The sequence below is a fragment of the Glandiceps talaboti genome, chromosome 21, assembly GCF_964340395.1.
Source record: "Glandiceps talaboti chromosome 21, keGlaTala1.1, whole genome shotgun sequence".
Taxonomy (NCBI): domain Eukaryota; kingdom Metazoa; phylum Hemichordata; class Enteropneusta; family Spengelidae; genus Glandiceps; species Glandiceps talaboti.
This window is the reverse complement of record NC_135569.1, coordinates 505,298-521,720: the sequence shown is the minus strand read 5'-3', so window position 1 is coordinate 521,720 and position 16,423 is coordinate 505,298. Positions and strand designations below refer to the sequence as shown.

At 33.7% G+C, this 16,423-nt stretch overlaps 1 protein-coding gene across 3 annotated transcripts in view; it reads right to left on the bottom strand.

Moving 5' to 3' along the window:
* The window catches only part of LOC144451172 (tumor protein 63-like), a 61,838-nt gene that overhangs the window by 18,011 nt on the left and 27,404 nt on the right, over positions 1 to 16,423 (bottom strand). For 2 of the 3 annotated variants that reach the window (XM_078141965.1, XM_078141966.1), the window contains exons 2-4: positions 6,609 to 6,790; positions 4,105 to 4,137; positions 3,750 to 3,879 (exon numbers count right to left, since the gene is read on the bottom strand). In XM_078141965.1, coding sequence (XP_077998091.1) covers positions 3,750 to 3,879; positions 4,105 to 4,137; positions 6,609 to 6,772 — 327 coding nt within the window. In that variant the 5' untranslated portion in view covers positions 6,773 to 6,790. The remainder of the gene's footprint in view (positions 1 to 3,749; positions 3,880 to 4,104; positions 4,138 to 6,608; positions 6,791 to 16,423) is intronic. The other variant, XM_078141967.1, reaches the window with a different exon arrangement.

Sequence of the window (16,423 nt, the reverse complement as noted above, 5' to 3'; positions counted from 1 at the left end):
AACTTTGCTGGACGACGACAGTTGAGAAACTTTCATGTTGGACTCAACCATTCAGAAACCCTGTCCTTTGTGGAGGGGTGTACAGGAATACAATAGGCATGGTCAATGGGATAATAGACCCAAATCTTGTTTATTCAAGCCAACAATACGCAGTGTACTATTCACAAATGGTCCACAACAAATACAAATTCCCCTTTTCCAATAAATATTGAGGTATACATTCAATTTCACCAATATAACTTTAAATGAGTCCCTCAACATGTACAACTCCCCTTTCAAGAATGGTTTGATCCCTAGGGGTGCAGCAGTACAGTGTGAAGACATGTTTGAACTTGTCTGACTTCGTCCTCCCCTAATCTACATACCCTATCACACAGGATAATTATATTCAATCTTACGTTGACAACAATACTCCATGAAAGACAAATAAACCACCAACAAAATACCCAAGCCTACAGAAACGTTTTACCTTTTATTTTCATACCAAATATCCTTAGTCAAAAACTGATTGAATATTTTCCAAATTACAGCTCACCAACAATGATATTTTTGTTTGTTCAATTTTTTCAAGCAACACCAACGCAGGTATTCTAGAGTTCACCTTGTTGACATTTTGAAAATAAAACAAATACAACACAGGTGCTACACAGAAATGTGTATGACCTGACCTAAACCAAATGTTATCATTTTACTAACTTACAACAAAAATGAAAGACTGTACAATCAAAATTCCTCCACAAAAAAAAATTCAAACCATAAATTTTTCACATCATATAATTTATAAATCTACAAACTTTACCAAATTCTACTTCAGCTACAGTCAAATTTCAGTTTATAAACTAGTTTATAAATTAATCTAATTTCTAGAGATACTGAATTTTTGTATCATTGAAAATGGTTATTTCACCAAAATTATTTTCTACTGTGTTTCTTGGTAATTTTTTAGACAAAATTTTACCAGTATATAATTTGACACTGTAGCCAAGTTGAGTTTCTGAATTTCCCGCTCAAATCTGTGTCAGGAGCACAATGCAAACAATGCAGGTAGTTGAGGAGTCCAGTTAATACCTATTGTGTAAATCACATGGTTCATTGTGAGTACCACAATACACACATACTTTGCACAGACACTAGGAGGTTGGAAGACTAAAAATATGCCAAATAAGGAATGACCCATTCAATACCATCAGACATTTTTCTGCAATTTCGTACGACAATACACACACATACTTAAACACAAAGAAATCAGCAGTCTACAAGTATGCCAAGTAACATCGTCAGACACATTTTTTCAGCAATTCAGGACAAGTGACAGACAGACAATCAGATTTAAGAGACTTGAGATATACGGTCTACCAACAAACTACCAAGTAGTGAAGTACAACTTGGACATCACCCAAATTTGTGGAGATACAGCAGTGTACATTGAAGACACTGACACAACACAGAGACTTGGAATATGCTGACAAACTAAGAGAAATGGAGAACCACTTCAATATCCACCAAAATTGTTCAGTCGATTTTGGTTAAATTTGTGGAGACTAACAAACACAGACAGATTACTGAATATTACAAATGAATATTCTGAAACATTACCACAGAAAAGAAGAGATATGTATTGGAGAGCTAGTAACTACTGTATATGGAGGAATCTTTCAACGTATTCTCAAGAATTTTTTCCAGTTTTGGGACCATCAAATAATATTCTGGTAAAATATGTGTTTGACAAGCTAACAACAAAATAGTTGACAACCATCCTCTGGACTAGAGAGCTTCTTGAGATAATAACACCAAGACAAGTCTGTGAGTCTGTGGACGAGCACACAGAGTACAGCCTGCAACCACATGTCGCTTGAGAAAAAAGTAGTGTCAGCCATTTGCTCTACCTGGAATCTATTCAGTTAGTATAAACAAAGAGAATGTACAATTGATCCGAATGCAGACAACTTTGAAGAGTTGAAAAGAAATATGAAAACAATTCTCAAGTATCAGATCACCAAGGTTGTTTTCTTTGAAGACTAGTTAAACTAAAAGTGTGTGATGTCAATAAACTTCTGTTGTTGTAGTTACACTAGACCAATAGTGCAATTGTTACAAGTCTGGACATGGTAGGATAGGAGGTTGCATTCTCTTGGAACGAAATTACCCTCAAATGTACAACTATTGAAATATGGTGATATCAACAATATTTCCTCAAAATCTACACAACTCATTATTGGGAATTTGTCATGAAGACATGTCAAATCTGTTAAACATGGCTTTTATTGGTTGCGGCAAATCTCACAAAATAGGTTGCTGATCAGAATAACTTCTGTAATCTGTAACTAGGCAACATACTCGGTGAAGCACTTTGGTTCAGACGACAAAATTCCACCTAAAAACATTACTCTCAATTATCTGTGATTCAGTATCATCATTCAGTATCATACGTTGGAAACTTTGGTTAAAAAAAAACAACACCTCACTAAAAACTCCACTCTCAATTATTGGAACACAATAAACTTTTGTGACCTTTGACTTCAGACAGACAAGGGACCACTTGAAAATGGAAGTCCATAAATAAAATGAACTAATGTGACAGCCCTTTCTTTTGGCAGACTACAAATTGTTGTAATTGCTTCAAGCAATCACCACATTACATTCACTCCTTCAACTAAAAGGTGTCAATGGTCAACAAATAACCTATTATTATCATCTCCTCCTGTACCATTTTACCTTTCAATGCCAACTCTAAAGAAATGCAAAGTTCGACAGAGAAATCTGTCCTGACAAGATTTTCTGTGAACACATAGTGAAACTGTACATACAGAGGTTTCCAAACTTATCAGTATCTTATTGGACCATTCATGTCACATGTACATCACATGCTAAATATTTTACCAACCACATTCCTTCTCGATGTCACTCATTAACAGCCCTCACATTAACTCTCAATATGTTGTACTCTCTAATTTTCAGTATGCAATCGACTTTACTTCTCTCCTATTGGCCCATTCACATCACATGGACATCACATGCCTACTGACACCCTAACCAATTGTACAGCTTCTGTAGGTTGCATGTACATTTCAATACACATGTCTCACAGTTATACATGTACAATATTATAAAACCTATGAATTCTATCCAGAATGGCACCAGAGTTCAAAGGGCGAAGTTCAAATGTCACTCACTACATAGAACATTAGACAGAACATGAACAAAATCACAAACACAACAACACAACACAACAAACAGAAATATCTTTATTTGAAATATAGTCTAAAACTGTCAAAGAACACAGACATTATATTGACAGAAGAAACATAAAACATACTGTTACACGAAAGTAAATATGCCAAGTTCCTTGTCAGGTCAATTCATTACTCTTTCTCACTTCAACATACACTCTTTTCCCTTTAAAATAATTAATAATGTATAAAAATCTTGATTCTACAACTAAATTTTCATACCAACAACAAAACAAAATTGTCTTTAACATGTCTGGTGAAAAACCAAGTGAGTCCTGTCAAAAATTTAGGGCAAAATAAAAATGTTGACTACTTTTGTCAACAACATTTGTACTGGATGCATCACATCATACGAGCTACATTTTCCTTCTGAACAATTTTAATTGAATCATTCAGGATAAGAACTTTTTTCAAAATCATTTTCATAACTTTGTAAACATAGGCTGAATGATATGTAAATACGGACAATGAAACTTTTTTTTACAGAAATGACAGATTTTAAAATCATAGGAAACCTACCGCCCCTTCTGGACCAATTTGGTAGTGCTGTAACTCCATCTCAATACGATTCTCGTGCAGTTCTCCGGGGTCAGTTTGTGGCTCAGAAAAACTAAAATCAAGTGGCTGGGTGGCTATTTGTGTTAGATTTCTGAAAAATATAAAGCACAAAAAACTTACAGCGGTCAGGCAAGCATTGGTGACTCTGAGAGTAACCCTTTATTCCCAACTAGCAGGCAAAGCAGTGGTGATTTTTAGAGGCACAGAGATTGAGAACAACATTTAAGTTGTCATTCTAAGGAGATATTTGAGAGCACACCAAAACCATCCATTTTTATCTAAAAAGTGCAAGTTTAGAGTTAGTATTAATACTTACCCACGTCTCTGAAGGTAATCTCTGGGAAAATAACTTTAAACACAAGAAAATAAACAAACACAAGTTTTAGAACTCCAGAATCATTATTCAGTTCAATTTTCTTTTCTTTTCTTTTTTTTTGAATTTTGCAATGTATGCTCAGTTGTAGATTTTTAGGAATGTATGCTCATTTTGAACAATTTAACATTCCATTTTTAATAAGGTGATAGAAAGTGGAAAAAGATATAGAAAAAAGAAAAGGGTTACAAAGAAAGGGTGTTTGAATTTTATAAACTTTAACTTTTTTTGGTCAAATAAGGACATCAAGACACACCTCACTTTTACATTAATCTACTATTCTTCCTGTTTGGCAATGTAGAATTTTTTCATAGTTTGATGCTATACAAAATTCTTTGATCAATTGATTGATTTCTAGCTTATTTCACAAAATAAATATAAAACCCAGAACCAGATGTTCAACATATACTTTCTAGGCAAAACCAAAACACGAACCAATATAGGCTACATCTGTCTCAATTATTTAAACTTCAAGTTAACCGCCAGTGCAAAAACAAAAAAACAAACTCCAGTTTACATTTTAAGCTGTGTAAATGCCATCTTTTGCAGATTGAAAGCCTTTCTTTCTAAACCGCTACACTATATCATTCCAACAAATCTATCAATAAAAAGCCACTCTTTGACGGACATTGTTTTGTGGGGTTTTTTTTCATTCTGAAAATTCAATTAACTTTTCACACAAACAACTTTTATGAATTAAAAGCCTTCAAAATACACTAATATTGAAAAGGGGGAAAGTATTATTCAGTTCTGGACTTGTCAAAACTTGTTTTCTCTATAGAAATGTTGAATTTTCCTCAATGCATAGTTGGTCATTTTGGACTAATTTTGGTGATGATGGCTAACGACATTGTGAATACCAAAGGACATATAAAAAAAAATTCACAAAATAATCAAAAATTGAAGTAAATTGAACCAGAAATAGCTCACAAAAAGCACAAAGTTATTTTTGTACAATAAAGACCAGACCAATTTGATATCTGCCTTTTGTTTTATGTTATATTTTCGAAAAAATTCACAAAATTTATTGCAACCTAAACAAGTAAAATTGTACCAAAGATGTTTCAGGAAAGACATGAGAATGCTGTGAAATGAAAACAAGACTACGGTACATACCATCAAATACTTAAAAATTTCTATGTTGTATTTTCTCTCACACAAAAATTCAAAATGAACGAAAACTGTGCCAAACTAGCAAATGTGAAAATATGCTTCTAAGCCACATTTTCTCAAAAAATATCAATAACACTATATATAAACACTCTCTAGTTTTGTTATACTTTCCTCAAACGCAAGAAAAAAACGCAAACAAAATTTTCATCATTTTGTTTCTAAATTCATTTGAAACAAAGTACATTTCTGATCTAATGGAACGATTTACATTTGCGATAAGTACCCTTGTGAAGAATATCGAAGGAAAAAAGACAACAGGACACAGACGATAAAAAAAATGTTAGTGCTGATAGACAAGCAAAGCTGACACAGAAATATGAATAAACCTATACACATAGAAAAAAAGTTTATCAAAGTGATACAAAATCAGTTATGTGTGTATAGTACATTCAACAAATCAAACATCAATAAACATAACATCAGAACAGATATGACATGTTTGTTTAGCATTTCCCTTTCAGACTATGTACACACTTGTACAAATCACTGCTACACTGATCAACTAAACCTACATTCCCTGACACCGCTTGGTTTTACCTGTCAGACATTTGTCTCTGCTTGTCAAGTCTGTCTCGTCACAAATGTATGTATGCTAGCTAGCTGTCTATCTTCATGTATGTGCTTGCTCTAAACTCATCGTCATCATGTCTTGTATTTGCATAAATATGCATACTAATAAAGTCTTAATTGTTTAGCTGAATGTATGATATGTGACATTTTTGCTGTATCATCACTACGCAGTCTTTAACATAACGTGTTTCATCCCTGTCAGCACACTGTGCAGTTGTTATGAATTATGCCGATATCAAACGTCCCAACACAATCCACTAGAGTCACAAAGTTGTTTTCAAACTTATTTAGTCATTCCACTACATAATCTCTGTAAAATATTGTAAAGCCTAAAAGTGGTAAAAAGCAAAACATTTTTTTTCTTCTAAATCTGAAAACACTTTTGGAGCTGTGTGTGGAGAACAATGTCATCTTTTTGAACTCTTCTAACAAATTTTACTTGGTAATATAAATGTTTACATTCAAGTCAGAATGTAATTAACAACACTAGCTTAAACTAAAATTCCTTCCAAACTATACCAAAGCTAACGTGGAACAGTATAAATTTTTACCAGATTTCAACTTTATTTTTACCACCAGGTTCAACGCCTAAACAAAACCATACATAACTAGACATGTTGTTGCTAACCCAGGGTGACATCATGAAGTTCAAAAATTACAAATATTATTTTTAAAATCCATGAAATTTGTAATATTCAACTTACCCGTTATCTGTGATATCTCCCAACTGAGACCATAGATGATTGAAAGTTTCTTGGCTGAGTGGTTGGCTTTGGGAGCCCTGTGATGTTGTTCTGTCAAATGATTTCTCATGAAGACTGCTCATCAAAGATGGTGGAGTGGAGTTGTCAGCCTCTTCTTGTGACATCCTGACTTGAACGAGTACCTTGAAATCAAACAAAGAGGACGACACACAGGTGGTTAATAAACTTGAATATGTTATCAAAGTATGTGGTGGTGGTGATGATGATTATGACGACGATGGTGGTGATGGTGGTGGTGGTGGTGGCGGCGATGACAAAGATGGTGGTGATTATGACAATGATGATGGTGGTGATGATGACAATGATGGTGACGACAACAACGATGGTGGTGGTGGTGGTGATTATGACGACGACGGCGGCAATGGTGGTGATGACAAAGATGGTGGTGATTATGACAATGATGGTGGTGATGATGATATGATGGTGATGATGACGACGACAACGACGACGGTGGTGGTGGTGGGTGAAGATGATGATAGTGAAGATGGTGATGATGATGATGATAGCAATAATAATAATATAAATCAACAGAAAGTAGTTGGTAACAATCATGTCAACACAACTCACACGATTCTACATTAACTCTTAACATGACTGCCGCACCTCTCATATATTCATGAATTTCTTATCATACCAACTCTTACTCATCAACAACTTCTCCTTGATTTGACTTTTGCATGTTTTAATACATTTATGGGTCTTTAACATCTCGTGCAATAAAAGTGTCCCTGGTTAGTTAGTTTCTTGTACGACGAACAGTATACTGTAAAAGAGACAGCAACTTTGACAAGGCCATAAACAAACTATGGATGTATGAATTGTAAAACCAGCCAGGTATTCTACAACTATGGATGTATGAATTGTAAAACCGGTCAGGTATTCTACAACTATGGATGTATGAATTGTAATACTGGTCGGGTATTCTACAAAAAAATGTGGATAAAAAATAGTGATTGTTTCCCAGGCCGTTAACACAATGGTAAATATTTATTAACATCTGATAGCTCGTATTTCACTTTTTTTCATTATTTTTACACAATAAAGAGGAACGAAAAATAAAACTCTAAACTCTAATGGATGGAACGACATGTTTTCACATGTTTGGTTTTTTTTAATATCGCTTTCAAATTTCTGAATACATTCAAGCTTTTGTTAAATCCTCATAAACAATATGTATGCCAACAGGCAGGAAAGCAAACTTTTCATGGTTTATTCATTTTTCACTCTTTTCGATGAATTTAAATTCAGTTAATTCTGAATTCAGAAAACAAAGGACAACATTTCTGATGTAAAGTAAACACTTGATAAATAATTCTTTATTATTGGCAGCATTCAGTAGGATTAACAACATTTCAAGTTCATTCAACAATATTTTTCCCAACAAATTGGAATATTCTGAATCTTCAACATTTTTTAAGTGAAAATTTCAAATTTTTGGATGGACTTTAGAATATGCAGTAACAGCACTACAACCTGGTTGGACAAAGAAAAAATGTAATCTCTTTCACTTTTTTGTGAATTTTTTAAAAGGAGAAATTGACTTACAAACTGGGTATACAACTCACAGCTGTATAAGAGACATATGATTACAGTTACTTGGAATTTTAGTCTGAAATTTGCTGTCCTCCGACAATCTTTCTTAGGAGGATCAAAACCAGTGACACTTCCTATACAATGTAGTTGGTAAGAGACTAGAATAGGAGAATTTGGGGCTTGTGGCTTTTTTTTATCATTTTTTTTCTTGATAATAAAGATATTTGTAGTATTTGATGGTTTTCATTAGCAAGATATCACTCTGAAATGACATGACATGACTCACTGAAAAGTATAAAAGTGTAAGCTTCAAACTATCAGAAGCTCAGATCACCAAGGTCTCATCCAGCAGTAAGTGAGTACAAAAACAGATTGAATCTTTGGTTTTTGTACTTCAACTGGCTTTTATAAGAAGTGTAAACTTTAACTCGTATCACACATACTGAAACTACTTTGGTAAGTCAACTTCATATCCATAAATGAAATTTCTAAGCTCTGAAGAGCCAAGAATGCCCAGTGCACAATGATGGAGCTGAGAACTTTGAGAATGGCCAATACATAACCAAATTAAAAACACCTTTGGGATGGGTTCTTTTGCATTGAACAATTGAAACCCATTGACAAGTTAGATACAGAGGCAAGTCCTGTTGTCTTGGTTTACAACAATCATTACATTGACTCCGGCCAAAACAGATGTTAAACCTCTACAATAAGATTCACTTTATTTAAAATTGACAGACAAACAGCACCAAAAATAGCCACTTTGGTTCAAAATTTTCACCTTGCTACCGATGTGAACTATGACAACATATCACATAAAACGTTATTTTTCAATCTAAGCAAAAAAAAAATTGAAAGTAGTCGATAAAAAGTGCTGCAAATCTTTACCATCCCCAAATAACTAAACATCAAGCAAACTGTTCACATTCAATTTGTTTACACAATCTGTGTGAGGAATATTCAGACAGAATTTTGAAAGCAGTCATGAGAAGTGCTACCGATGTATGAGGATCAAATGTGTTGGTTAGAATTTCCAAAAGGAACAGAAAAATATTGAAATATTTTTTTGGAAAGCAGTCGTTGAAAATACTAAAATGTACATGAACATATTCAGTGATAATTCACCCAAAGATAGTAGCAATAATTATTTAGATATTTAACGTTTACATGCAGAGAATTATGAACTAAAACTACTTTATCAATAGCTTATATATCCATGTACAGTTTAGGTTTTGCAGACGACGTAATTACCTAAAGTATTTTTGTGGTTTTTTAACAAGAAAACAAATTTTCACCACCATGGCACATTCATAGCAGCATAGTGTGAAAGAGTACATATCAAATTGTAAAGTGCTTCTTCTCTTGTTATGCTTTGTGGAGAACTTTCCCCCCCGAGGTTGAAATTTCATCAAGTGAAACCCACACTTCATGTAGCCATGGATGTGTTAGGGCATCCATGATGTAGCATAGTAAAGATGAACCAACCTATCATCAAGTCAACCATTCTGGTTTCAGATTCAAGTTGATCAAACCGTTTTGTCAGCCATATGCATATATGTTTCAAACTCTGAATGTCTGCACAGAAATTGAAAACTAAAGATGAAATTTAATAAAACTTGTAATTAAACTGTACTGTTCACTGATAAAGCTACAAGTGATGCAATCGATCATTGGACACAGAAACACATAACAGCCTTGTTCTTGGTTGCTGATGACACAAAACAAGTTACAAACTGAAATGTTTGTTGTTGTCTCGACAAATATTACATAGGACAAAATATTACACGATTTTCAGGAAACAAACTTCTTGTACGTGCATGCATAATTATTACATTGCTATATACATGTCCAAACAAACACCTAGACAGAAATTTTCACAAAAACAATGAATTATGTTTGCTTTTTAGCCAACAGCGACTGAACACCTTACCTGAGACAAATCATGAGGCGGATACATTGTGGAATAAATTCTTCTCAAGAAATGATCACTACTAGGCAGCTATATCTTAAGATGTTTCTTCACCAAGGATCTAAAAAGTACTGTTCTATTTCACCAAGCCGATCAACTTTAAATATTCACTGTCGTATTGTTTTTTTTTTTTCAATGAGCGAGCACTTTCAGCTTCCTGTTCAATGGTCTATTGTTGATAGAATGGTGTTCAACAATGCTAATTATGCTAGCAGCTAAGGGACCTATTACCACCCAATAAAATTGATGGACTTCCTGCCTCCATTGTGGTAGTACAAAAATGTATATGATCAAGAGACTGCGTTTTTTACTTTAATTCTTTCACATATTTCATATGTAAATATTTTTAGTTGATAGGCTGCCCTCAGGTCCTGCCTTCCCTCCTTACACACTCCTCCCTCCCCTTTCAAACTGTCAATCTTGATTCCCATTGATTATTCTAACACTGCAAACATTTTGAGAACATCAATGTCTCAGATCGTGACAATTTAAAAAATAAACAGAAACTGTAGAACCTAAACAATTAATACATATGGCTAAGAAAATCAACTTCACACGCTGAAGAAATTTTTGTGGAAACATAGACGACTGCTAAACCACAAAATTCTGAAACAGTTGAAATAATTATGAGTGAATTCAATCTTAAATTGGTAAAAATTTGTAAAAATTCACAAAAGAACAAATAAAAGACGGAGTGACAAACTCTAATTTTACAAAAAAATATCAAAACAGAAAAACAAATTTGTATTTAAACTATTGCTACTATACTTTCTAAAAACAAATATTTCAGTTGGGAACTTTTTTTTAAGTATAACCATGTTTTGTGTCACATCAGTGCAGACTTTCTTTACTTCTACGTAACCGTTTTTCTTATATTTATGTTCTTATCGATTTTTCAGACTTTCTGTGGAATTCTTTAAATAATATTAGAGAACAAGTATACTATTCAACAAAGATAAACATCTAAGACAAACAAAACCATTTAATTTCAAATAAAGCATAATTTTCCAACTAATTTTACAGTTTGGAACAAAGAGAGAGTAAAACTCTTCCAGTATGAGAATGTATTCCATTCTTCTGCTCTCCACTCTTATTTTCCAGTAATTTTCCGGAAGACAACAATCCTGCCACATGCTCGGAACTAAAACTCAACAATAGATGGTCACGGCTGACACGTTTTTTATCAAGATGAGAAAACAATAGATCACGTGGCTTAAAAGCTCTGTCTGATGGGGTTTTTTTAATATCATTTAAATTTCTGTTTGACTAACCGGGTTAAGGTATTGAAAAGGACGTCTGTACACCAATTGTTTAGACACCCACTCACTTGGCTGCCGGAACACAAGTCCACATACTATGAAAAGATCTCAAACATTCTGAATAACTTTATTCAAATCAAAGGACACATGTGATTTCTTGACGGTGATGATAACATCACGTGTACAAACAGCAATTTAAGTAACCCCCTCATACCTATGGGAAAATCTGGATGCTTAGTACAAGTAGTGTTTAAGTAATGAAAGATTCGCAAAAATGAAGGGTTTTTTCCATTTCAAACATATTCTTAAAAGTTTTCATAATTTGCAAAATAGTTCACCATGTTCTGCAAAAGTGAAAGTTTTGTTGACATTTCATCTATTCCAAGCGTTGATACAAAAAAAAAAAAAAAATTTTGCAGTCTACCATCAGTTTACTATGTTACATCAAAGATTAAATTTTGTTAAATTTTTCATCTTTCTCATCAACTCTCAGAAATAAATTTCAAATTTTCAACAGAAATTATAACATGAGCCAAAATAAATCATTTCAATATAATAAATATAAATATTTTTCTCTATTTCTGTTCTTATTTTTGTTCTTACTTTGTTGATTTCCCTGATAACATGTATAGCAAAGATTTAGGCTACAGTCTCTGAGAAACTTGTTCAAAAAATTTACCCAATTTTCATTTCTGAAAATTGTTACAAGATATTCTCTTTGTTTTTGTGGTTAAGTCATAACAGATTTTACCAGACTTGTCCATTTCAGTATCAATGCTCTTAATTTATTGCAATAAAAGTATCAGATACAACTAAAATTTCACCAAATTTAGAGTTCTCAGCATTTGGCAAACCATTTCTCACAAGTAACTCCTTGGGAGCTTTCTTGAGGACTTCAATGGTGTCTTAGAAATGTAAACATAAATATTCACGACAGACTTGCATAACTCCCGCCAACGCACTCTTCTACGTCACAATACTTGGGTCACAATGTTCTATTTCCCTATCATCATGTAAACCATGTCATTATTGTAATAGCTTAAAACCATCAAATCTCTGGTGTCTGAGGAATGCCTTTCCATCCCTAACTGGGATTGAAATCTTTTGTGTTACCCTCACACCATTGTTTTCCCTGGACCTTTAAATTCACTTACAATGGGAATATATTTGTTTGACAATGGATCTTCCGGAAACATTACCTCTAGTCTTGGTCTTTTTAAACTTTACACACAAAAGACGTCACTTTACTTCCGAGTTGCCTAAATATTTCCGGAATTGCTGCCTATGTGTTACTGATGATACACATGGCTAAGAGTAAACAAAGACTTTAAAAAAGTCATTTCAAATAATGTCCCCAAGCTGTTAAAACATTTGGTTTAATTTCCTAAACATCTTGTACCTCTCCAGGCTTTTCTAAGTCCTATTCAAGATAATGATTTGCTATGTATATTGCTGGAAAATGATCAATACAAGTGAAGTTAATTATCAAACTCACAAACTTTAATGACATATATACATCACTTTCTCTATCCATCAATAATTTGATATATTTTCAAGTTGCTAAAATTTCTCGTCATTATTCTGTTTTTTGTGGACATTTTGTACATAACATTATCCCTTTCACTTTCCATAATGGACACTACACATCAGACAATGGAAAGTTTTCCATATTTCAGAGACTGAGATGTAATGCATTATACTTTCCAGAATCACAAAACATTTTTCCAGGATTTTCAACAACATTTCCAATTGTGGGTTGATGTTCTGTCAGTTTCAAGTTCTACCCCTTCAGTTGGGGTAGAAAAACTACCGAAAGTAAATTTTGTTAACAATTTGAAATAAAAAATTTCAGACTTTGGCAGACTGATATTTTTACAACCATAAAGTGTTCTTTTAATTCTATTGTTTATTTATACATTTGTACAGAAGTATGAGCAATTTTCAGGTCCTGGAATTGTAGGATGGTAATTTTTTAAAAATTCAAATTAAAAAATTTTCAGTCTTCATTTTAATAACAGACATAAAGGTTTTTTTTTTCTATTTCTTTGTTTGTTTGTTTTAGTTTCAATAGGTTTTATTTTTTACATATTTGACTAAATGTTTTAACAATTTTTAAGTCAGGAGAAGAAAAGCTGGAAAAGTGTTTTTTTTTTTTTTAAATCTGTTTGGGTTTCATTTATTTGATACTTCCTCCATTTGTGTATAAATCCCTCTTCTTCTTCAAATCCAATGGCTAATAATCCAATGGTAAAGATAATGGCTGTGGCAGGACCAGAGTTAATATCTAATCTTTGTTTCCATTTTTCAAGTCAAATCTGATTCCTGTTAGATTTTCTACAATCTCTCCCACCACATATAGTCAATGGACACATTCTATCGAAAATCTAGCTAAATTTCCTGCTGGGGAAAGGATGAACACAGCATGTCAGTAGAAATCCATCTCACATTGACAGGTGGTTGTCATTGGTTACTTCATTCAGTTTCCTACAAACTCTATCACCAGTCTTGCACATGAGAACGCTGTAACTCCCATCATTTTTGTGCATTAAACTGCTACTGTTGGTGGTAACAATGGAATGTCGTGCTGGAAAAAGCCATTTGACTATACGATAGAGAGATTGTAAAAACAACCACACATACAGTTACTAGACTATCCCTATACAAAACCAACAGCAGAAACTACATGACTTTAATGCGTTTTATTGGCCACAACGATTATCACCAGAGTTATGGGCCTTTTGACCGTAACCCATCTTGATACCTACTTTCCCAATTTTTGTACATATTTTTACTTAAAACAGGCAAAGTCCAGATGTTATTTACGTTAGTCATTTATCTGTTATCCTTGTTTCATGTGAATAATAATTACTTACTGAAACATGTTTATCATCATTGACAACTACAGAGGGCGCTGTTCAAACCAGGGCATGTCCAAAATAATTCAGTAAGTGTGGGCTCAGTCTAAAATTTAATTTGACTTTATATTATGAGCAAACAGAAAGGTAAAATCTACAATTGTCCCCAGTCGAACCTAATCCCTCACCCTGACCTCATCTATCATAATACCATTTCCAAAATAAAATCACGATGAATGGCGCAAACATTGAGGATCTCTCTCATCACAAAATGACAAACGCACACTGTCAATCAAGCTCAATAAAACAAACTTCATTCACTTAGACCAAAGATATAATATTCCTCTCCGTTTGAAGTGATTGCATTCACTTGCATTAGATTCTGATTACAGTAGAAACTTGAAATGAAAAGTTCCGGAACTTCATTATTTATTCATCAGGATGTCGCCATTTGCACCAATAGCAAGATATATACTGTGTCAGTGCTTTGTTTTGATACTTTTTCAAACTGTTAACTTTTTTCTCATTGGGTTAAATATTTCCAATGGTTTTTAACTTTTTAAAATGGCTGCTGGTCCGAGATGATAGTTTCTTCAGCGGCAGGCTGTCTGACACAGATTCTGCCGTGGCACTAGTAAGAAGTCACTGGTTTTACCGACGAAGAATTGAACTTTCAACGATGGGTGGCTCAGTCGTTTTAAATGGTGTCATTACTTGACAATCCGATTAAAATCAGATGTGTAGATAGGCTACGTTGTACTTCCATGTGTCCTTGTAATTGCGTCTTTTACGTACGTATTTTGTCTTCCGGGTGTTACCGTCTATCTCACTGGTAACAACCGGAAGACAAAAGACGCATGTATAAGACGATGAAGTAAAGGTAAATTAAAGAAACATGGCCTATCTACACATCAGATTTTAATCAGATTGTTACTTGTCAGACCGTAACGTCATGTCAAAATTCTGTCTCTGAAGGGTGTTCAAATTTCAGAAACTCTACGCTTACACAAAATCAAGACTCTAGAAGTCACATAAACAGTGTTTGTTTGTTGTCCATGAAGTTGAACTTTACTACAGATCGTCAGGTAACAAACGGGAGGAAATCTCAAGAGATGAGTGACAATGTAATATCATAGTTACTGTCATACTCAACTCAACTGCAAACTGTTAACATGTTTATGTTATGATATAATGGCTAAACAAGATCTCCCTTGCGATCATGATGTATAAATACCAATTTCATGCATGTTCAAACTTTGAATGGTTTAGACACTGACTATTACAAACAGCCCCAGATTGTCAGGGAGTTCAAAGAATGCATTGAACAGGTACTTTCAAAATCTCTAAAATCTGAATTACGAATGATAAAAATGTAAATGTATGGTATAACAAAGTTCCTATCTCATGGATGAATAAAGACTGGGATTAAACTTAATTATTTGTATTTTCATTTACCTTCTCAAGTTCATTCAAATCAATTTAATTCTGTTCTGGCTTATTTCAATTGCTCCATTGTACTATTTCCCCATCTTACAGACATTAATTGCTTGGTTTTGTGAATGACCCCCAGATTTCCAGCTGTGACCCCCAAATTTTCAGACCTTGGGTCACAAAGACCCCCATAACCAAAAAGTGATATAAAACCCTGGTACATGTACGACAACTTTATAGTACATGTTGTACGACAACTTTATAGTACATGTACGACAACTTTATAGTACATGTACAAAAACGCCTGCACAAAAGAAATCAAATGATTTATGTCATCACTTCTGTATTCTTATCGAAAATGACAAAGGTTACTTTTCCTTTTGACCAACACGCAAAGTATATAACTAAAGAACTTCAATGCTTCACAAGATTAACTTTTTGCCTCAGGACACAGACTCACCTAAGTATGTTCTTTTTCTCATACAAGCTTGGCCTTGAAAGTGGCTTAGACAAACATTTCCTAAAGGGTATAGTTTCTACATTGTTAAAAGTGGACATATCATTTTCATTTTCGCTTCATTGGTAAATATTGTGACAAATTCTACTTCAGTTAGACAATTCTTATAACAAAAGTACATAACGCTCAAAAGTACATGCCAATGTGCCACCCACACCACAACAGCACCTGATGACTGTGAACCTGGTCTA